Source organism: Podarcis raffonei, chromosome 3, assembly GCF_027172205.1.
Source record: "Podarcis raffonei isolate rPodRaf1 chromosome 3, rPodRaf1.pri, whole genome shotgun sequence".
NCBI classification, from domain to species: Eukaryota; Metazoa; Chordata; class Lepidosauria; order Squamata; family Lacertidae; genus Podarcis; species Podarcis raffonei.
Window position 1 is genome coordinate 120,332,889 of NC_070604.1, and position 23,816 is coordinate 120,356,704.

Consider the following 23,816-nt stretch of genomic DNA (forward strand, 5'->3'; position numbering starts at 1 on the left):
TAAATTGATGGTTCAAGTTGATCAGTTTTCTCGAATCAAACCAAATAATTTTAATTGGATTTTGAGTAAATGTGCAACAAATGCTTACTGTTCTGAATTTTATTGTTGGTGCTTCCTTAGCGGGTCATGCAAGCTGCTACTCTGAATAACGCTTTTTCCAGGATAGGGGCCCTTGGGGATCACCAAGGGGGACAGGCCCCCAAAGGAGTTTGGAAATCACTATTTAAATGAAACAGAGATTGCAACACCCCCTCGCTGTCAGCCCTTGTCCCCTTCTGCTAAAAGTGGCAAAGAGTCTCAAAGCGCGTTCAAGTTAAACTGAGTTTATTTCACCCTTTTACAAAATTCAACATATGAACAATTGTGCTCGTGTCAAGGTTTTAGATTCTCCCCCCCCACCCCACTTTTTGCTTTCCCGTCTTTTAAAATTTGGTGCTCACAGAGCTTTTAAAACACATTCATAGTGGCAAGGGGTAGAGGGCCCGCAAATGGCTGTTGCGCTGGGCAGGGGAGAGCAGAGAAAATAAAATTGAGCAGCTGCACCCGCTTGCAGAGATGCCAGAAGGCCTTGAATGAGGAAGCCCCCTCCCTCTTCATGCAGACCCCACCTTTTCCTATATCCTCAAAGAAATGAAAAGGGGCCACCATTTTGAGCAGCGGAGGACGGCGGCCTCTTAGGAGGAATGGCACCAACACGGGTGTTCAGGGTCTGGCAAAAGCCACTGGACTTGCCTCCAGACGAAAGGGACTCACCTAACCGCTTCCTTCTCCTGCCCAGGTGCCAATCATCCTGAGGGATGGGTCCAATAATCAACAGACTCCTTTTCCCGGCAGAAAAAAACCCCACAAACCTAGCATAACATGAAGAGGACGGCACGGCAAGGCTCCACCTTGGCCTGCTAAGGTTATCTTTTTAGAAATCTCCATGTGGGATGATTGCAGCATTGAAGGGGGCCATTAAAAAACAGCCCCGGTTATTTTAAAAAGCCCAAAGTGCACGTGTGTATGTGTGTGGTTTTTTTTTTATAATAAAAAAAACCTGGTCGTGTTCCAAAAAGAGCGAGTGCTTGCGTGTGTTTGAACTGTGCATTGTGGTTCTAATATGGGTTTCCATACATCTGACGGAGGTCAGAGAACACTGCAGGCAGAGCAGGAGGGAGAGCAGCCTGTGCCTTTTTTTGGGTGGGGGTCCAAGTTGGGTAACCTCCAAGCAGCACAGCAAAGGAGGATGAGGAGGAGGAACCATGTAAACACATTCTTGAGTGGATGTTGGCACCTTACAGAGGTTTAAATGCATTGGGGGGAACAGGAGGGGCGACGCTTATCGTGGACGGGGAGAGATGAAGTTCCTTTCATGTCACGTTCCCTTCCACTAGATCAGACATCCCCAAACTTGTCCCTCCAGATGTTTTGGGACTACAATTCCCATCATCCCCAACCACTGGTACTGTTAGCTAGGGATGATGGGAGTTGTAGTCCCAAAACACCTGGAGGGCCGAGTTTGGGGTGCCCGCACCATACGGAGAGACCATCTGCACATTGCTTCCTTTTGAGCCTTGCGCGCCCAACAGAGGAGGCCTGCACATGTGGTGGACACGTGAGGGAGGCTGATCACCAGGGAGAATCTGTTTTATGTACCACCACCTCTTTTGCCCTGGCCAAGGATTATTCATTCTTCCAGGCAGGAGGCAGAGCATGGGGAGAACGAGACTTGTGGCTTCGAAGTGGGACGGGGGCTGCCTAAGGAGAACCCGCTTCCGTTGGGACAGCCACCTTTGCCCTTTGTTCCCACCGCTGCATTTCACCTCGCATGGCGACAGTCTGCATTATTGGGTTACCGGGTGAAAAAGAGAGAGAATCTCCTTTTGAAAATGCAAAGTGGGAATTGCAGTCCCTGAAGACTATCCAAAAAAGAACAGAGAGGTCTGTAAACATTCGTGAGTCGCAGCCATCAAACATGCCAGCGAGCAAATGCGCTTCCTGCCAAAATGGAGCACAGGGAGCCCCCCTCCCACCTGCATTCCCACAAGAGGGTGATGGTTACCTTTTGCCTTCAGAGCTCCAACCAGCACCCACAACATGCAAAAATCAGGACCCCAGGACAGGAATCGCAGTGGGAGAATTTATCAAGGGGACTGCCAACCTTCCCGGATGCTACAGGAAGGCGGCTATTTCATTACTGCCTTCCTATAAATAAAAAAGGGAAGGGGAATCTAAATTGCAGCCGGGGTGGGGGGCAGCAAGTTGTTCCGCACCATCTCTTATAGTTTTGCAAAGACTGCACACAATGGCCTACTTTGCCAATGTGATGTTGAAGCGAGAGCCTTTCTAGAAAAGGCACCCTGCAGAAGCAAAACTCTGTGTGGAAGTAGCTTGAAAGCAATTGGGGGGGGCAGAGACGGCCTGCACTCTTTAGAATAATAATATTAATTTGTGTGCAGTCTCGCGTGGGGTCCAGCGCTCCTGGGGAGTAGACCACTCGCCTGTCGCTCTCCAGTGGCTGCCGGCCCCCCAGTCCCAAGAGCCATAAAGGAAAAAAGGGAACAGGAGGGAGAAGGAGAAGAAGGGCAGTTTTAGGCATCGGGACCAAGAGAGCTGTTGAGACCAGACATGATTGCTTGAGACAGAGGATGAATTTAGGGTACACTTAATGAGCAGGAATACAGCACCTTTCATCTGGAACACACCACAGACCCATTATGAGTGTGTGTGCATCTTGTTGAAGAATCCCTAAGAGGCCACATCTAAAAGAAAACTTAACCCGCACTCCCAAACGACTCGCCTGCAGTCACCCTGGCGTTGCCCTCGCCTGCAGACCGGAAACTTCCCACGCTGCACAAGCGATGCTTAGATTAAGACCTTTGAGCTTCTGCAAAGGGAGGTGGGGCGCTTACGCAATGCCCCCACGTGGCACAGAGAGAAGCAGCCCCCCCCCCGAGCCTGCAAGGAAGCGGCAGGGAAAGGGCACCCATTTTCCGCCAGGGGCACCCGCAGCTGGGAAAGGCGCCGCTGGGTGGCTGGGTCACCACAAAAAAAGGTTGATGCGGCAGGATCCTTTAGCGCAGGCGGGAGTAGAGGCAAGAAGCTCCGTGGAATCGCTCCGCTCCTTGGCAGCCGCAGGGAGAGGGTATTTTTCAGCGGAAAGGGATCCACGGTTTCCTCCAGGAAATCCCAAGCCGGTCTCACTAAGAAGCAAACAGATGGAGGCCTCAGGTGGCCAGGTCTTCCCTCCTCGAGAACAAGAAAGAAATCTGGGGTATTGGCCGGGGTGGGCAGAGGGTGTTGGACGCAGCTTCCTTGGGCCTCTGTTTCTCCCCAAGCAACGGGCCAGGGGCAAAACAAACAGGAAATATCCCCTCCCTCCCAGCAGCCCCCTCCCACCTTCTGAAAAAAAAAATATAGAAAGCCTTACCAGGCATATCTAAAACACTTCCATTTTAAATAATAATTAATATTTTAAAAACCCCAGTTTTGCCCTTGGCTAACCCACTACCTGGGGGACTAACCAGTCTCAGTTTTTCCTCAGTACACAATACCAAGCAGAGTCTTTAATGGGTGGTGCCCCACGGCATAACGTCCCCGTGGGGCTGGCACAAGATGGCGGGAGCCACCGCTGTGTCCTTCTCCTCAGGCAGAAAGTGGCGCCTGTCCCAGGGGATGAGGAGCAGCAGCCGGAGGAGGAAACCCTTCCAGCCTCCCTCCTTGCCTCCGGCCTCGATCCAGAAGTCCGCAGCCAACGCACACAGACGCGTCTCCACGCAGGCCTAGATGAACTTGAAGCACTTGGTCTTGTCGTGGGGCAGCCTGGTCTTGAAGAGGACGGAGTCCACGCGGAACTGGGTGTAGAGCAAAGGCATGTAGCCGTAGACTTTGACGAAGAAGTTGATGCATTTGTGCCGCTCGTGGAAGTGGGAGTCGTCGTGGGAGAGGGCCTGGGGGCAGCCGGGGCAGCGGAAGGTCCAGCGGGACGTCACCTGCGCACAGGAAGAGGGCAAGGGAAGCAGGCCGTGAGCAGGGAGGAGCAGGGGGGTCCCCCAAGAGGATTCAGCAGCCCAAAGTTGTGTGCTGGGCTAAGGATGCTCAATCAGGGTTCCTGACAGAGTGGACTGGCACACTAAACTACAGTGGTACCTCAGTTTTCGAACAGCTTAGTTCACGAACAATTTGGAACCCGAATGCTGCAGAACCGGAAGCAGGTGTTCCGGTTTTCAGACTTTTTTCCGGAAGCCGAACATTTTGAGTCCCCCTGTGTTTCCTGTTGCGCTGCTAATTTGCGTCCACCCATTGTAATTCAAGCCTTCTCTTTCTGATTATAGTGTTCTAAGGTGATATTTGGAGCTTATATCTGGTGCTTTTGTTTTTGCTATTAATTTTGTGTTTTTTGTTTTGAAGCTTTTTCAGTTAATTTGGCTGTGTGGATCCCAGTTCAGCTACTGATTGATTGATTGATTGATTGTGTGACTGCGGAAATGGATAAAAGCCCCCCATCCAAACAATGACTATCATCAGTGCAGGTAAGAAAAAAAAATGTAATTTTAATCTTTATCATCTACAATACTGTCTTATTTATTTTATAGTACAGTACATTGATTATTGCTTTCATTTTATGGGTCAATGGTCTCATTAGATAGTAAAACTCATGCTAAATTACTGTTTTAGGGGTTGTTTTTAAAAGTCTGGAACGGATTAATCCGTTTAGCACTACTTTTTATGGGAAAGCGCGCCTTGGTTTTGGAACGCTTTGGTTTTGGAACAGACTTCCAGAACGGATTAAGTTTGAGAAGCAAGGTACCACTGTAGTAGACTATGCAGAGATGGTAAAAATGCCTGGGAAAACCAGAAACCAGGAGGATCAAAGCTTCAGCAATGAATGGGAGAAATTCACATTATATTTGACAGACCACTGTAAACATCTGAAATCTTTGGCAGGTTTTAAATACCTCTTATAACATTACATAGACTTTGGATATAAAGGGTTAGGGTTAGGGTTAGATCTTTCTATACAAGATCTCAAAGTAGCTGTAATATTACAAAAGAATTTCAGAAACAGACTAGAAAGAGAAGCTGCTGAATTACAACTTATTACCAAACTTAAAACCATGGAGAGACCTGGTCTGAATACAGACCTTGGATTCTTATCTCATTATACATGATAAATCTATTTTTGGCCATCTCACCCCTTGCCTTTTCCTGTTAGACCAATTGCAGTCGTTAACAGTCCTCAACTGGTTTACCACACCTATCAGCCAAAATCACCCATTCCCACCACCCTTCTGAGTAATACCCCTCCCCACCCACTCACTATATATAAGGGTCTGGAGACTTCTGTTTCAGTGTATCTGAAGAAATGTGCATGCACACGAAAGCTCATGCCAAGAACAAACTTAGTTGGTCTCTAAGGTGCTACTGGAAGGAATTTTTTAATTTTGTTTCGACTACGGCAGACCAACACGGCCTTTGATGCTGGGACGATTCTGGTTTCCGGGAACACTACGCTTCACCAGAGCACCTCCCCAAGGGCGGGCACACCCAGCTATGCCAACTGAGGCTGAGGCCCAGGAGGGGCAGGGTGGGAGAGGGAGGCCATGTGCCCACCCCCTCTGGACCCCTCACGGCGACTCTGGGAAGCCAAAGGCTTGCTCTGCCCACGCCAAGTGGCTGCCCTTATCCGCAAAGGCTCGTTTTCATGAAGAGACACATAATGGCTGGCAGGGACCTCGGCAGGTCAGCTTCAGCTAGAAGCCTCCTCCGTCTTCCTCCTGCCCACTCTGGCTGCTAAGCAGAGCCAAAAGGTCAAATCAATTACTAACAGCCGCTGATGGACTTTGCTCTAGAGAAATACCAAATTAAAGGGCCTCTGGAGACCTGTCCTAGGCCTTACGCAGTGGGCACCCTGACCCCTATGGCAAGGGCTGGCATAGCTGTCAACTTTCTCCCTTTTTTAAGGGAAGTTCCCTTATTCCGAATAGGATTCCTTGCAAGAAAAAGAGGGAAAAGTTGACAGCTATGAGGGCTGGTCCCATCTCAAGCACCATATTTTTCGCTCTATAGGACACACTTTTTCCCCTCCAAAAATGAAGGGGAAATGTGTGTGCGTCTTATGGAGCGAATGCAGGCTCCTTGGCTTCAGCGACAGCAACGCGAAGCCTCCGAAGCGAGGAGAGAGCCCCCCCCCCCGCGCTCCAGAGGCTTCGCATTGTTTTCGCTGAAGCCACCTGAAGCCCCCAGAGCGCAGGGAACTCCCGCTGCGCTTTGGGGGCTTCAGGCAGCTATCCGCAAGCCTTCGGAGCCCAGCAGGAGTTCCCGCTGCGCTCCGAAGGCTTGCGGATAGCCGCCTGAAGCCTGGAGAGCGAGAGGGGTCGGTGCACACTGATCTATCTTGCTCTCCAGGCTTCGCTTCGCTGGAGAGGCGCTGCACAGTCTTCCCTCTCTGTGCAGCGCCCCTTCAGCGAAGCAGGAGGAGAAATGGAAGGGGCTCCGTTTCTCCTTACGCTTCGCTGAAGGGGTGCTGAGCAGAGAGGGGGAGAATTGCCCCCCCCCCCTGTTCTCCCCCTCCTATGGTCCAGTGCGTCCTATAGAGCAAAAAATACTGTAACACTCAAAGGAATTGTGCAAGTCAGTAAGATCTACTCTTTTTTTGCATGGTGTTTTTTTTTTTGCATGGGGAACACCATCACCTTGCACGTTGTAGAATGCTTAAAAATTTTCAAAGCACCCACTGGGCGTTGTCTTTGCCCGCAAAGGCAAAAGCCGAGGACGTTTGGGTTCTGACAACAAAACGAGCTTCCCTTGCCAAAGGTCTCTGAATGGAGACCTTCCCCCTTTCTCAACCTGCGGGTCCCCAGATGTTGTTGAACTACAACTCCCATCACCCCTAGCTAGCAAGGCCAGATCTCAGGGATGATGGGAGTTGTAGTCCAACAACATCTGGGGACCCACAGGTTGAGAACCGCCATTTCAAGGAAGGACAGTGTCTTCTCCTTCTGGGGTGTCTGGAGGGGGAGCTTATTAGCAGTAGTGGGTTCAGAAAGTGCCATAACATACCCACGGAGCCCATTCATGCCTTGAGACAACTGCAGGTGGAATCTAAAAGATCACCTCACTCCTTATATGCACTACCAATCGCTGTGCATACAACCTGTACGAGAGGGCCTCCTGAAGATGTCACCCTGTTAGGAGGTTCATTCTGGACAATGCAAGAATCGGGCCTTTACTGTGGTGGCCCCTGACCTGGCCCATAGGAATCCCCTACGCTATCTCTCTGGCGTCTGCTGAAGACTGCCAAAGCATTTTAAGCGGAGATTTTCTTTACCCGCACTGGACCAGATACCATATTTATATGCTGCTTTCTAATTGCTGTTTTTGCCAACAAAGGTCCATATAGTTAAAGCCATGGTTTTCCCTGTAGTGATGTATGGAAGTGAGAGCTGGACCATAAAGAAGGCTGATCGCCGAAGAATTGATGCTTTTGAATTATGGTGCTGGAGGAGACTCTTGAGAGTCCCATGGACTGCAAGAAGATCAAACCTCTCCATTCTGAAGGAAATCAGCCCTGAGTGCTCACTGGAAGGACAGATCCTGAAGCTGAGGCTCCAAGACTTTGGCCACCTCATGAGAAGAGAAGACTCCCTGGAAAAGACCCTGATGTTGGGAAAGATGGAGGGCACAAGGAGAAGGGGACGACAGAGGACGAGATGGTGGGACAGTGTTTTCGAGGTTACCAGCATGAGTTTGATCAAACTGCGGGAGGCAGTGGGAGACAGGAGTGCCTGGCGTGCTCTGATCCTGGGGGCCACGAAGAGTCGGCCACGACTAAACAACTAAACAACAACAACAAAAATTGCTGTTGTCTTTATTTTTAATTGCTTTGGGGTGTTTCATGTGAAGCGACTCCTAAATGAAATTAATAATACAAAATACAGGATTTACTAAGTTTTGGAGTGGTTTTCAATCCGGGGGGGGGGGGGAGGGTCTCTACTTGTTATTCTTTCTCCCACATCCAAGGGACAGTTTGACAGGCCTAGTCTAGATCATATTGTATCAAACCCAAAGGGAAAGAGAAAACAGCAATGAAAACAGATTGTGAATTTGTGCATGTGTGCGTGTGTGTGTGTTTATATATAGGGGAAGCTTTTTACTTGAGGAGAAGTTTTCCCCACTTGACCTAACAGTTTAATTGATTAAATGCTGCAACCCTCTATTCCACACCATTGTTCAGAAGCATGCCCTAGTACAGGCACCCCCAAACTCGGCCCGCCAGATGTTTTGGGACTACAACTCCCATCATCCCTAGCTAACAGGACCAGTGGTCAGGGATGATGGGAGTTGTACTCCCAAAACATCTGGAGGGCCAAGTTTGGGGGTGCCTGCCCTAGTAGCTCAGGAATGACAAATATAATTTTGCCCTAGCAAAAAAAGGAAAGAGGAAACGGTCCTCTCAAGTCCCCCGCCAAGCGCTTACCTTGATAGGTGGTTTCCTGGTGATATGAGAGACCAGGAAGTTCATAGCGATGTCCTCACAGTTGATGTATTCATCTACCATATCTCGGATGGCCTGGGGCATCACGTAGGAATATAGGTAGGCATAGTACTGCAGGTAAAAGGGAGAGAGGGAGGGAATGAGAATGGGAAAACATCAGAAAATGGCCAAGACACAATGGCCCCCCTCACAAATGCCACTGATTTACCATAGTAAAGGTAAAGGGACCCCTGACCATTAGGTCCAGTCGTGGCCGACTCTGGGGTTGCGACGCTCATCTCGCTTTATTGGCCGAGGGAGCCGGCATACAGCTTCCGGGTCACGTGGCCAGCAGGACTAAGCCGCTTCTGGCGAACCAGAGCAGCGCACGGAAATGCCATTTACCTTCCTTCTGGAGTGGTACCTATTTATCTACTTGCACTTTGACGTGCTTTCGAACTGCTCGGTTGGCAGGAGCAGGGACCGAGCAACGGGAGCTCACCCCGTCGCGGGGATTCAAACTGCCGACTTTCTGATCGGCAAGTCCTAGGCTCTGTGGTTTAACCCAGAGCAGCACCCGTGTCCCTTCTGATTTACCATAGCTGAGTCCAAATATACACACCTTGGGAAAAAGAGAAGAGTCTTGTGCAGGTGAGATGGACCCAATATAACACAACGGCTTGTTCGATTTCATTTTCACCTCTGCTTCTCTGCCTCAGAAGAACCACATTGGATCTGTGTCTAAGCCAGGGACGGGGATCTTGTGGAACTCCGGATGTTCCTGCACTCCAGCTCCCATCATCCCTGGATATTGGCCATGCTGGCTGAGGATGATGGGAGTTGGAGTCCAACAGTATCTGTGCCCCATTCTAGGTCCAAACTCCTTCCAGACAAGGGGAGGAGGAACAGCGCTTAGCTCCTTCGCTGGCTCTCTAACTGCCTACCTAGGCAAGTCCATTTGCACTGAAAAGCTGGCCCGATATTGGTTCCAACCACTAGATCACGAGTTTCTGCACCCCTTCCCTCTACTTTGCCCAAGAGGACAATATCTTAGCCCTGTTCTGTTTTCTCCATCCTCCCCGAATAGGTGGAAGGACAGGACAGCTTGAGTTTGGCTCCCGGCTTCTGTGGATGTGGCCTGTGAGAATAACAGCCCCCTCTGCCCACCAGGAACAGGCAGGTTGGCAAAGGAAGCTCCACAAGGGACGGAGAACATGAGAGTTGGGGTGTTGTTGTTTTTTTTGCAACTCCCCTTCTTATAAAAATATGTGAGCTGAGAGCCACTCCCAGCGACTGGGGTCCCCCTTCCCTTACCTTGTGGAAGAAGGCAGCGCCTGTCAGCACCATGGAGAGCTCACAGGAGTAATTGGAGTTGTACAGCCAGGATTGGTGAGGGATGTCCCATGCGTGGTAGCGCCCAGGGAAGCCGACAATGCGGTCCCTGGCTTCTCTCCAGACCCTGAAGATGCAAAGTGGGAAGGGAAGAGATGGAACAAGGCGGACAGACTGGGGACAAAGAGCATGGCTCAGCCCACACAAGCGGCCCTCTCACCAAGCCGACGGCGGCTGATTCATACATTGTTTTAGGCAGACATCACAGTGCGTTCACTGTTAAGCCAGGCGGCAAATATTCAGCAAAGAAGATGGGCAACACTAAGAACAGAGGCTGACTGTAATGCAAAGCCCAGAAGACTCCCCCCTCACACACTTTCTTTTAGACTTTTAACATTCAGCTTTTTCTTGGTTTCTACCCTTTTCTTCCTAGACAGCATCTTAAAAAGCAGAGACATCACCTTGCCAACAAAGGTCCGTATAGTAAAAGCTATGGTTTTCCCAGTAGTGATGTATGGAAGTGAGAGCTGGACCATAAAGAAGGCTGATCGCCGAAGAATGGATGCTTTTGAATTATGGTGCTGGAGGAGACTCTTGAGAGTCCCATGGACTGCAAGACGCCCAAACTGATCCATTTTGAAGGAAATCAGCCCTGAGTGCTCACTGGAAGGACAGATCCTGAAGCTGAGGCTTCAGTACTTTGGCCACCTCATGAGAAGAGAAGACTCCCTGGAAAAGACCCTGATGTTGGGAAAGATGGAGGGCAGAAGGAGAAGGGGACGACAGAGGACGAGATGGTGGGACGGTGTTCTCGAAGCTACCAGCATGAGTCTGACCCAACTGCAGGAGGCAGTGGAAGACAGGAGTGCCTGGCGTGCTCTGGTCCATGGGGTCACGAAGAGTCGGACACGACTAAACAACAACAACACCCTTTTCTTCAGCAAACACACACACACACATTTTGTTTCTCTTCTGTTTATTGTAATGATAACAGAAATAGCTCGTCCTTCCTAAAGTTACTGGTAGGGCGAGGGCAGGTCTGCGAATCACAGCCACTTGGATTTCGGGACAGAAAACCAGAGCTTTAGCTTACATCTCACAAAATGCACCTGCTACTATTTTACCTCCTATGGCCATTACATTTTACACTCCAAGAAGTTCAACGTGGCGCACATGGTCCATGTATTTCCCGCTTGGACTACTGCAATGCGCTGTACGTGGGGCGACCTTCGAAGATGACTCGGAAACTGTAACTAATCCAGAATACGGCAGCTAGAAGAGCGCCGGAAATAGCTTGAGTGCACGCTCCGGCGCGCACGCTCCAGTCCACCGAGAGGTTTGCCGGGGAGTGGGCCGGACCAGCCTCAAAAAACGTTGCTGACCCCTGGACTAAATGACTCTTTTGGTCCCTTCCAACTCTACAATTCTAGAATTCTATGCACACACACCCTGCAAGCTTAGATGATTATCTGATGTGAAGCCCATATCTTGAGTGAGGTCCACGTCGATCATCTAACCGGGGCCATAAATGGCTATACAGGCCTCTCCTCATCCACTTAAAAACAAGATTTATAGAGGGAGAAGCAAATCCTGCCATCTCTCCATGTCTCTTCCCCCCACAATGCCAGCTACATACACGTGGTTGGGGCTTATTCGCCTTCCTACAAAAACACTCCCACGACTCCTCACGTCGTGCCGGCAAGGAGCAGTCCCTCTTGCACTGCGACTATAAATAGAGGCACGTTGCTAAAAATAAGGATTTGTTGCAGCCAAACATCTGCATGCGGTGGGAATTTAGAGCAAATGCAGAGAAATAAGACCCTGCAGCTAATTTTTCCTGAAGATATCCTCTCGTGCAGATAGGGAGAGTAAGATCCATGAACAAGACGCAGTTTCCCTTGCTGGGGGGCACGCAGGAGAGCAGAACTCCTCGGGAAAGGAGGAGGAAAGGACAGAGACCCTTTGCTCCAATGCTCAAAAACAGTCTCTCTCACATGCAACCTGAGAGGGAAGTATAAGTTAGGACTCAAAGCAGAACGGACAGCGTAATTATGCAAGTGGAAGGGAAGAAAACCAGCCTTGTTTGGTGCTTAAAAGGTAAAGGGACCCCTGACCGTTAGGTCCAGTCGTGACCGACACTGGGGTTGCGGCGCTCATCTCATTTTATTGGCCAAGGGAGCCAGCGTACAGCTTCCGGGTCATGTGGCCAGCATGACTAAGCTGCTTCTGGCGAACCAGAGCAGCGCACGTAAACGCCGTTTACCTTCCTGCTGGAGCGGTACCTATTTATCTACTTGCACTGTGACATGCTTTCGAACTGCTAGTTTGGCAGGAGCAGGGACCGAGCAACGGGAGCTCACCCTGTCGCGGGGATTCGAACAGCCGACCTTCTGATCGACAAGTCCTAGGCTCTGTGGTTTAACCCACAGCGCCACCCGCGTCCTGTTTGGTGCTTTTTGGCCACAAAGTACTCAGTGGTTGCTAAAATGGGTGGTACGTCCTTGGGGGGGGCATTTCCAGGGGGGCACTAAGAGGGCAGCAGAGGGACATTAGAGGTATAAATGGCTTTCAGGCTTTGAAAAGCTGTATCACTGGATCAGATTCATCAGTTTTATGTCAACTAAACATTTGTAATAGGATTTTGAACAGGCATAGGCAAACTCGCCCTCCAGATGTTTTGGGATTACAACTCCCATTACCCCTAGCTAACAGGACCAGTGGTCAGGGATGATGGGAGTTGTAGTCCCAAAACATCTGGAGGGCCGAGTTTGCCTATGCCTGATTTTGAAAGAAGGTGCAACCGGTTGTTACTGTTTTGAATTTTATTGCATCATCTTTCTTTGTGTGCTGTGCAAACCACTGCTCTGAATAATGCTTTTCTAGAGGGGAGGCACTGAGAACGAGATAATGGAACCAAGGTGGCGGGGACCCGGAAATGTTCGGGAATCGCTGGGTTAGCTGAATTGGGCTTGACGGAGAGAGGCAACAGTGAATGGGAAGGAAGGGAAGAGGCTGTTGGCAGGATCCGTCCCTTGCCTGTTAAAGAGCAAAGTTTTTGGCTCACCGGAATCCAAACATGATCTCGTCATGGCGCAGGTGGGCGTCGTCGTCGATGGACAGGATGGCCTCCGTCTCAATCTCATCCCAGGGCAGGAAGCGGTTGTTCAGACTGTTCTTCTCTGTGCGCACCACCTAAGAAACAGAAGTGACTTTTTAAAAAAAGAACTCGTGCTGGGTGAGATCTTGCAGTGGACGTAACAGGGAGGGGGTTTCCCTGTTCCAGACATCTCCTAGGGTATCACACAAGCATGGAGACACATTAAACATGTATGTGGATAACAGCAGCCTGGGAGAAGGGACTTTGGAGAGAATGATTTGGAGCACAGACTCTATGGGGTGTCTGTGTGTGTTAACTGCCCTTCCATCTGCTCTAAGCTACCCTCCTCTAAAGATGCTGCTGTCCGATAGACAGGTGCAGAGTCCACCTTCAGCCACCTATGAAGAAGAAGAAGAAGAGTTTGGATTTGATATCCCGCCTTTCACTCCCTTTAAGGAGTCTCAAAGCGGCTAACATTCTCCTTTTCCCTTCCTCCCCCACAACAAACACTCTGTGAGGTGAGTGGGGCTGAGAGACTTCAGAGAAGTGTGACTGGCCCAAGGTCACCCAGCAGCTGCAGGTGGAGGAGCGGAGACGCGAACCCGGTTCCCCAGATTATGAGACTACTGCTCTTAACCACTACACCACACTGGCTCTCTTGGGTCACCTTCAGCCCTTGGACTATACATTCTATACATTAACAGTAGGGCTCTTCCTTAACGGTACTATGTCCAGCTTTAGGTAGAGGACTGAGTGTTTGATTTATTATTATTATTATTATTATTATTATTATTATTATTATTATTAAACTTAAAATTATACAATACAACAGATACAATACATACAATGCCTATCTACATACCCAACGTAAATACACCCAAGTGTTTGACTTCCAGATATTCTCATTGTGCTATTTTACAATTTGGTGGTCTACACACATTTCATTTTTGTTATTTTGGTCTCCAATTTTTTTCTCTACACAAATTTTACTATATATACACCTCTATTTTCTAGATTCATTCTATATCTGTCAGGAGATTTGTCTTGCCCGTATAATTCTTATGGGTATTCATTGAAGATTATCCATTCATTATTTACTTTTTGTATAGTATTTCCTCTAATTCTTCCTGTTAACTTGGCAGGATGTAAATATTCAATCATTTTTACTAACTAGTCTGTTTTGGTGGGTATATTGTTACTTTGACTGAGTGCTTGATTGCAGCATGAATGAAAAACAACCATCCAAAGGATAAATGGAAATAAATCTAACATCAGGAATCGCAAGACAGAGAAATCAGTAGGAGAACACTTCAATCTCCCAGGACATTCTACACAAGATCTCAAAGTAGCTGTCATATTACAAAAGAATTTCAGAAACAGACTGGAAAGAGAAGTTGCTGAATTGCAACTTATTACCAAACTTAAAACCATGGAGAGACCTGGTCTGAATAGAGACATTGGATTCTTATCTCATTATACATGAAAAAGTTATTTTTGGCCATCTCATCCCTTGCCTTTTCCTGTAAGACCAACTGCAATCGTTAACAGTCGTCAACTGGTTTACCACACCTACCAGCCAATCAAAGTAAGGAGGAATTAAAGAACCTTTTAATGAGGGTGAAAGAGGAGAATGCAAAATATGGTCTGAAGCTCAACATCGAAAAAACGAAGATCATGGCCACTGGTCCCATCACCTCCTGGCAAATAGAAGGGGAAGAAATGGAGGCAGTGAGTGATTTTACTTTCTTGGGCTCCATGATCACTGCAGATGGTGACAGCAGCCATGAAATTAAAAGACGCCTGCTTCTTGGGAGAAAAGCAATGACAAACCTCAACAGCATCTTAAAAAGCAGAGACATCACCTTGCCAACAAAGGTCCATATAGTTAAAGCTATGGTTTTCCCAGTAGTGATGAATGGAAGTGAGAGCTGGACCATAAAGAAGGCTGATCGCCGAAGAATGGATGCTTTTGAATTATGGTGCTGGAGGAGACTCTTGAGAGTCCCATGGACTGCAAGAAGATCAAACCTATGCATTCTGAAGGAAATCAGCCCTGAGTGCTCACTGGAAGGACAGATCCTGAAGCTGAGACTCCAGTACTTTGGCCACCTCATGAGAAGAGAAGACTCCCTGGAAAAGACCCTGATGTTGGGAAAGATGGAGGGCCCAAGGAGAAGGGGATGACAGAGGACGGGATGGTGGGACAGTGTTCTCGAAGCTACCAGCATGAGTTTGACCAGACTGCAGGAGGCAGTGGAAGACAGGAGTGCCTGGCGTGCTCTGGTCCAGGGGGTCACGAAGAGTCGGCACGACTAAGCAACAACAACCAGCCAATCACCCATTCCCACCACCCTTCTGAGTAATACCCCTCCCCACCCATTCACTATATATAAGGGTCTGGTGACTTCTGTTTCAGTGTATCTGAAGAAATGTGCATGCACATGAAAGCTCATACCCAGAACAAACTTAGTTGGTCTCTAAGGTGCTACTGGAAGGAATTTTTTTATTTTGTTTCGACTACGGCAGGCCAACATGGCTACCTACCTGTATCTAGAACCATCCTAAAGAAAAGCCAAATGCCAAAAAGATCGAGAGAGAAGCCAGGGGGAAATGGGGGGGGGGATTCTAGGCCAAGGGCTGCATTGCCTTCTGGGCAAGCTTCCAAGGGCCATGTTTCACGGGTGGGTGGGGCCAGAGGCAATGGTAAAAAAACAAAGGTAAGGACCCCTGGGTGGTTAAGTCCAGTAAAAGGCGACTATGGGGTTGTGGCGCTCATCTCGCTCTCAGGCTGGACCATAAAGAAGGCTGATCGCCAAAGAATGGATGCTTTTGAATTATGGTGCTGGAGGAGACTCTTGAGAGTCCCATGGACTGCAAGAAGATCAAACCTCTCCATTCTGAAGGAAATCAGCCCTGAGTGCTCACTGGAAGGACAGATCGTGAAGCTGAGGCTCCAAGACTTTGGCCACCTCATGAGAAGAGAAGACTCCCTGGAAAAGACCCTGATGTTGGGAAAGATGGAGGGCACAAGGAGAAGGGGACGACGGAGGACGGGATGGTGGGACAGTGTTCTGGAAGCTACCAGCATGAGTTTGACCCAACTGCGGGAGGCAGTGGAAGACAGGAGTGCCTGGCGTGTTCTGGTCCAGGGGGTCATGAAGAGTCGGACACGACTAAACGACTAAACAACAACAACAACAACAACAACATGGTTTATCTGGAAATCATTCAATTTGGTTGCACACTTTTTTGATGTCTTTTATTTATTGTTCATGATCACTTGTTGTAATTAAGTAAATATTTTCATGTTGGAGTACCGCCTTGCGCATGGCTGTGAACTATGGAAAGGCAGCTTACAAATAATGATGATTAATTGGGGGAGTCCACATTTGGCCCCTGGACACAAGTTTCCAAATCACGGCTCTTAAGATGTCCATTTCTCATTCCAAAATGCAGAAGCTCCCTTTACGGCCCCCCCCCCATGCCTACATTTTTCACATAGCAAGCAAAGTCTTTAAACAAGCGTACAGCATTACGGCGGTGAAATGCTATTAAATAAGATTACATTTGGATCACATTAACAAAAAAATAAAATCTGGCACTGAAACCATTAGCGGTGGAAAATATTTGTCGGAAGGAACCAGGTGACAGCTGGCATGATTAAATCCCCGCATTAAGCCAACATTAGTACTTTCCCCTGTCAATAGTGGGAGAGAGAGAGAAAAAAAATATGGAACATTTGACAAGCAGGCATTTAGAATGTTCCAAGAAAGATCCATCAAAAGCAGAAGGAATATCCAAGGCAAGCGAAGAAGGCAGCTGGCTAGGGTGAATGGAGGAGGCACACAGTGGGCATCGCGGATCATGCAGCGAGCAGCGCACTGAAAGGGGCGCATGATGCACCTGGGATCCTTCCCCTGCCTTTGCAACATCCCAGCAGCGCCCGGCAGGAAGAGCCCAGGTCACCTGGCCAGGGGTGAACGAATGCATCGTGGCACCTGGGACAGGGAATCGCTACGTAGGACGCATGTGCGGCATCGCTACATAAGACGCATGCACCGTACATAGTGACGCTGCACATGTGCTGTACATAGCGGTTTGCCGGCGGCGGTGCTCCAGCGTCATACAGACGGTGCCAGGATCCTCTGCTCGCGGCTGTAGCAGCAAACGGAGGATCCTCTACATGCGGCTGTAGTGGCGACAGAGGGATCCCACCGCGGTCTATATGGCGCTCGAGCGGCGCCGGTGGCAAACAACTATGTACAGCGCATGTGCGGCATCGTTACGTACAGCGCATGTCAGTGTTTGAAAAAGAAAAGGTTCCGACCTCCTTTTTACTCCTTTGCCTAGTCCTCAGACCTTAGCTGGCACAAAAGAGTCTTTGAGATAGAGTATTCTTGCAGAGTATTGCTGCTTTTATTCTTGAAAAGTCTTCTTCTCCAACCACGACCGACAGCTTTTACACACAACAAACACAACCAGCTTTCTACAATCCAACCAACCTACACCAAACACTAACACTGACCACTCTGTATATAAGGTGTAATTTGGTGAAAGGTTGCATGAGTCATTGTAGTTCTTTTAGCGTTAAAGAAACAGAGGCCAATTTTTAGCCGTAACAGCACATGTGTGTGACGCCGCACATGCGCTGCACATAATGGTTTGCCGCTGGGATCCTCTGCTCGCGGCTGCAGCCACAAACAGAGGATCCTCCACATGCGGCTGCGGTGGCGCGATGGCTGCTGGAGCTCCTGTGGGGTGCCTTCTTTTCACCCCCCCCCCAGACATGGTACCCGGAGCGCACTGCCCCCCCCGTTGCGACGCCACTGCACCTGGCTTTTGCTAGGCAAGTGCACACAAAAATTCCACCACTCAGGCTCCCTCTACTTGCTTTACAAAATGCACCAGCATTCACCAATGTGCAGGGAGCAGCGCTTCCATTTTAACGAATTTGCATTCGTTTTAACGAGTTTACAGCAGTGATGCTCAAAAGGTGTGAGAGGAAGATTCAAGGACAATCAAAGAAACACTTAAACTTTTTTTAAAAAAATAAAAATATTTGCAGAATATGGATAGCGTTCTACGTTATCAATCAAGCGTCGGTAGTTGTTGTTTCATTTTGCTTTCCAGCGTATTTCTTATCAATATTGGTGCAGTGCGAGCAAATGTTTATCCTGAAAAGTGTGGCCCAGAGAAGGAAGTTTGAGAACCGTTGGCTTGCAGCAACGTAATATACATATCAAACGGTTACGGTTATTTAAAAAACAACAAGCAGTTTCAACCAGAACAGAATACTTATCCAGCAAAAGAGGTGCGAGCCTCTAAACAAAATATCTTAACTGCCAATTGACAGGGTAAAACAGAAACAGGGAGCAAGGCAGAGGGCCTTCTTGGTGGTGACTCCCTCCCTGTGGAACGCCCTCCTATCGGATGTCAAGGAGATAAAGAATTACACAACGTATGTGAATTACTGGCATCTGAAGTCCGCCTATGACAAGGAAACAGGTCACAGTGCAGTTACACATTTCAAATCGCCAAGAGGGAATAATTAAAGATTATACGCAGAACGTCAGCCTTTCCATTTCCCGGATCTTAAATATTAAGCTGTCCAGACTTCATGGTGCATTAAGGCAGCTTTTAAATCCTAGTTCCATGCAGCTTTGATGGTAATCAATAATAATGATAGCAGCAAGAATAATGCAGCTGTACACATATATAGATTTCTGCATAACGAGACAACATTTATTTGGAGATATTTAAGATGCAAACACCCTGCGGATCAATATAGTCTAAGGAAGCGGCTCAAACGGGTCACATTGATTCTCCTGCTGTTTTTCCTGTAAACGTGGCGGAGACCAAAATGCGAACGCTGCCTCTTGAGGGAAGAGAGAGCGGATTCCTTCCTCGTGCAACTGGAAGGGGCAACCTCTCTGGAGAAGTAGATTAATGGACACTATAACCCTGAACACATTAAGTGAAAGCAGGAGCCATTTAATCTCTGAGGTTCCTTATAAGGAATCTGGGGCCAGTGTGTTAGAGGGTTGGGGCGAGGATACTGGTATTTAAAATAATATTTCTTTTTATTTGTTTACTCAAAAACCTACAAATCAATAACGCATTGAAGGAAACAAATAAAAAGGAAACAGTACTCCATGAAAACTAAAATTGAACATACAAGATACAAAATTTGGTGACTCCATTCACATTTTCTAGTATGATGATGATGATTGCTATTGGGAAGTAGTAACATGTCCTTTTTTCTTTACTTTTTAATCTGGTTTATAAATATCAGGGAACTGTCCTAGGGGTCTTATTATATTGCCACCTGAAACTGCTGTAAACAAAAATCTGCCCTTTTCCCTTATGGGGTATCCAAGAGCCCATATAGAGTCCTTACGTAGGTTTCCTTTGGTAGGAGAAAATAACAGAGGCCAACCAGAGAATATTGAGAAGCAAAGCAGCTAGCAAGCCTGATCTTTATTGATCTGTTGCAACAGGGTCCTCGCTCCCCACACGCAGGAGGGAGGAGGAACCCAGAACAATGGTGTGCAAGCCCTTATTTAGACTTTTGAAATTGCCACCCTGTAAACCAAGACCTGACAAACCTAGACAGCACCTTAAAAAGCAGAGACATCACCTTGCCAACAAAGGTCCGTATAGTTAAAGCTCTGGTTTTCCCAGTAGTGATGTATGGAAGTGAAAGCTGGACCATAAAGAAGGCTGATCGCTGAAGAATGGATGCTTTTGAATTCTGGTGCTGGAGGAGACTCTTGAGAGTCCCATAGACTGCAAGAAGATCAAACCTCTCCATTCTGAAGGAAATCAGCCCTGAGTGCTCACTGGAAGGACAGATCCTGAAGCTGAGGCTCCAAGACTTTGGCCACCTCATGAGAAGAGAAGACTCCCTGGAAAAGACCCTGATGTTGGGAAAGATGGAGGGCGCAAGGAGAAGGGGACGACAGAGGACGAGATGGTGGGACAGTGTTCTTGAAGCTACAAACATGAGTCTGACCAAACTGCGGGAGGCAGTGGAAGACAGGAGTGCCTGGTGTGCTCTGGTCCAGGGGGTCACGAAGAGTCAGACACGACTAAACAACAACAAATATCCCCCAATGGACAGGCGCAAATTCTCTGGTCATATGGGACTTTTTTAAAGGATCCTTCCAAGACCGGTGAGGGCAGAGCTGAGCTTCTGGCAAGTGTAAATGTCCTTCTTGCATTTTTGGAGGGGGGGCTTTTTGTTGATGTTGCCAAATGTTACACAACTGGGAGACCGATGCCCTTACTAAGCTGCTGCCAGTCACCCTGAGATCTATCTGTAGTACCTGATGTGCCTCCTGCCCAGCCCATCCTCCCCCAAAACTCAAGTGTGTGTTGTTGATGGATGAGGTGGAAGCAGTGGGGGCCTTGGAAGGAAGTGACCATGTTCCTCTTGGGATTCATTATACAAAGGAAAGCTGAATGCAGTCAGACAAACACTCTGGACTTCAGCAAAGCTGGTTTCAAAAAGCGTTAAGAAACTACTGGGTGACATCCTGTTTAGGGAAGTGTTTAATGACTGATGTTTCAATGTAATGTTTCAATGTTTTGAATCTTTTGTTGGAAACTGCCCAGAGTGGCTGGGGAAACCCAGCCAGATGGGTGGGATATAAATAATAATAATGATATTATTATTATTATTATTATTATTATTATTATTATTATTATTATTATTATTATTAAAGCCCTATACGGCTTAGGACCCTCGTACCTACGGGACTGCCTCTCCTGGTATGTCCCACGGAGGACCTTACGGTCTTCACACAAAAACATCTTGGAGGTCCCAGGCCACAGGGAGGTTAGGCTGGCCTCAACCAGAGCCAGGGCTTTTTTGGCTGTGGCCCCGATCTGGTGGAACTCTCTGTCCCAAGAGACTAGGGCTCTGTGGGACTTGACATCTTCCCGCAGGGCTTGCAAGACGGAGCTGTTCCACCAGGCCTTTGGCCAAGGCACACCCCCTCCTTTGGTACTCCTCACAGAACTCTAGCCCAATGGTTGCCATCAATTTGATTTGAATTAATTTTATAATTAAATGATTTTAGAATGTTGTATTATTTTATTGTTGTTAGCCACCCTGAGCCCAGCTTTGGCTGGGGAGGGCTGGATATAAATAAAAATTGTTGTTGTTGTTGTTGTCATACCTTGGGTTACAGCCGCTTCAGGTTCTTTTTTTGGGGGGGGGGTTACGGACTGCCAAAACCCAGAAGTACCGGATCAGGTTACTTCCATGTTTCAGCAGTCGCGCATGCACAGAAGCACTAAATCGCGCCTTGCGTAGAAGCGCCGAATCACAACCTGCGCATGCACAAGTGCGCCACTGCGGGTTGCGAACATGCAAGTGTCCACTGTATTATTATATCCCAGGGTCAGAAATACTCCAAGTGAGGGTTGTATGTGGTGGGTGGGAGTTTCTTAAAAGCGAGATATCGAAGGCACAATCACAAATAATTCTAACAGGAAAGAAAAAAAGGGGAGGCACATCGGCAGAGGGGAAGATTGCCAATTGAGTCTTGTGTCTCCCCATGTTCTGGAACCCTGCGTGTGGAGAAAAGGAGACACAAATAAAATTATGCTTGGAAGGCTCATGCAGGAACCGGCCTTGAGGCTACAAACTCCACCTTGCCCAAGTCTCTTTGACAAGGAACAGGCAACCATTGTTGATTCAAGACAACAACTCAGAGACGTGGCCATGGAAAAACACAAACACCCACTCTCTCCCCCTAGCCATCTGGATGCACTGGAAACCAATAACAGTAGTCAGCTGAGAGCAGAGGTTCCCAGTTGGTGGTCCGCAGACCCCAGGAGGTCCTTGTAATCCACGCAGGGGGTCCATGGCACCATTCAGGAAACAAAAGCTTGTTGTTGTCTTGTTGTTTAGTCATGTCCGACTCTTCGTGACCCCCTGGACCACAGCACGCCAGGCACTCCTGTCTTCCACTGCCTCCCGCAGTTTGGTCAAACTCATGCTGGTAGCTTCGAGAACACTGTCCCACCATCTCGTCCTCTGTCGTCCCCTTCTCCTTGTGCCCTCCATCTTTCCCAACATCAGGCTCTTTTCCAGGGAGTCTTCTCTTCTCCTGAGGTGGCCAAAGTATTGGAGCCTCAGCTTCAGGATCTGTCCTTCCAGTGAGCACTCAGGGCTGATTTCCTTCAGAATGGATTGGTTTGATCTTCTTGCAGTCCATGGGACTCTCAAGAGTCTCCTCCAGCGCCATAATTCAAAAGCATCAATTCTTTGGCGGTCAGCATTCTTTATGTTCCAGCTCTCATTTCCATACATGACTACTGGGAAAACCAGAGCTTTAACTATACGAACTGTATATTAAAAATATCAAAAGTCAGGGGTCCATGCCCTGGCTTTTGAAAAACAAGGGGTTCACAGTACTTAGCTAGAGGTACTGACCTACAGGTACGACTGGAACAGTCAGCTGATCCCAGTCCCTTAAAAGAGGTCACAGAGCTTGCATTCTGCTGGAAGGGTGAAAAGACAGAAAGTTCATCGCAAGGCCAAAGCCTTCAAGAGCCGTCAGTGCGCTTCAAAAACACCCATTGTTCCTGGAGTCAGCAAAATATAAAAATGATGCTGTAGAGCGACAGATCCCCCTTGCTTACAACATCTCTTGCTCAGGGGCATGCGCTGCTGTGACAGCAGCCCACAGCACAACAATATGCTTCAAGGAGGTACCCTCACATTTCACTTTGAGCAGCCTCGCCCTTGGGTGAAACTGGCTCGCTCGTTGCTGCATCGGAACGCGCAAGCAGACTTAGCAGAAACAACCCCCTGCAGCCATTCTGGGCAGCTGAGGAGCCCTGGGAATGGCTAAAACCTTTATTTCGTTAAATTCCATCACATGGCTTTGTGCAGCCAATACGTCCTTTCGTTCTGGAGTGAAGGGTCAAGGCTTCAGAGGGCGGACGACGCAGTTTCACTTGCTCTCACTTGCGTCACTGCAGAGACAAAATCTGATTGGCTCTGGCTTCATGACGTCATGGTAGTCGCTATACTGTCCACCCTATTGGTTGTGAGGATGCAGAGAGTAGGAAAAACAATGCAATTCGAAAGATATAAAAACAAACAAGTACACTATGTGATGTTAATGGTTTGGTGTGAAATTTAAAAGAAAATAGAGCATTTAGGTAAAAGAGTATGAATCTAAAATATATTAAAGTCTGCAGAATGAGAAAATATTTTAAAAAAACACACAGGGGAGGTTGAGGGAAGTCGCTGGATGGATGGGGGGGGGGAAAGGGATTTATGTTTATTTCTCTTTGTAATTTATGTTGATTATAACATTGTACAACTCAATTGACTAAACAACAGCAACAAATTTGACACCGCTGCGGGTACTTCCGTTTAATTTTAGATTTTCAATTCCAACACTGCAGGGATCTTGTTTGACATTAATGGCTCTGATTTTTGCTCCTCCTTCGTTGCATCCAGTGGCCAATTAAAATGTGTGTCATTTATTATTTGATTTACTGCATTTATAGCCCAACTTTTCCTCCAAGGAGCTAAAGGCGGCATACATTATTACCCCCTCCTCATTTAATCCCGACAATGACCCTGTGAGGTAGGTTAGGCTGAGAGGCAGTGACTGGCCCAGGGTCAGCCAGCGAGCTTCATGGCTGAGCGAGGATTTGAACCCAGGTCTCCCAGGTCCCAGTCTCTAACCACTACACCACACTGGTTCTCACAAAAACAACACAAATGTTTATTTACTAGCCTGATTCAGGTAACAGTTGATAATAAAGTGCATTTGGGGAGCAGAATACTATTAAGGTGAGTGAATATTCCCTTTGTACTATAGACCTATATGTCAACAGCACTACGTGAAATAATTTAATACACAAGCTATTGTTTCATATGTCACCAATTTAGGAATTTGGGCT

General features: G+C 48.0%; 1 protein-coding gene across 3 annotated transcripts in view; it reads right to left on the reverse strand.

Annotated features, from left to right (window-relative positions):
• Positions 1–307: 307 nt before the first annotated feature.
• Positions 308–23,816, reverse strand: part of EXTL3 (exostosin like glycosyltransferase 3) — a 187,480-nt gene continuing 163,971 nt past the window's right edge. For all 3 annotated transcript variants that reach the window (XM_053383782.1, XM_053383783.1, XM_053383781.1), the window contains 4 exons: positions 12,855–12,982; positions 9,773–9,917; positions 8,462–8,590; positions 308–3,974 (listed from right to left, as the gene is read on the reverse strand). In XM_053383782.1, the coding sequence (XP_053239757.1) occupies positions 3,765–3,974; positions 8,462–8,590; positions 9,773–9,917; positions 12,855–12,982 (612 nt within the window). In that variant the 3' untranslated portion in view covers positions 308–3,764. The remainder of the gene's footprint in view (positions 3,975–8,461; positions 8,591–9,772; positions 9,918–12,854; positions 12,983–23,816) is intronic.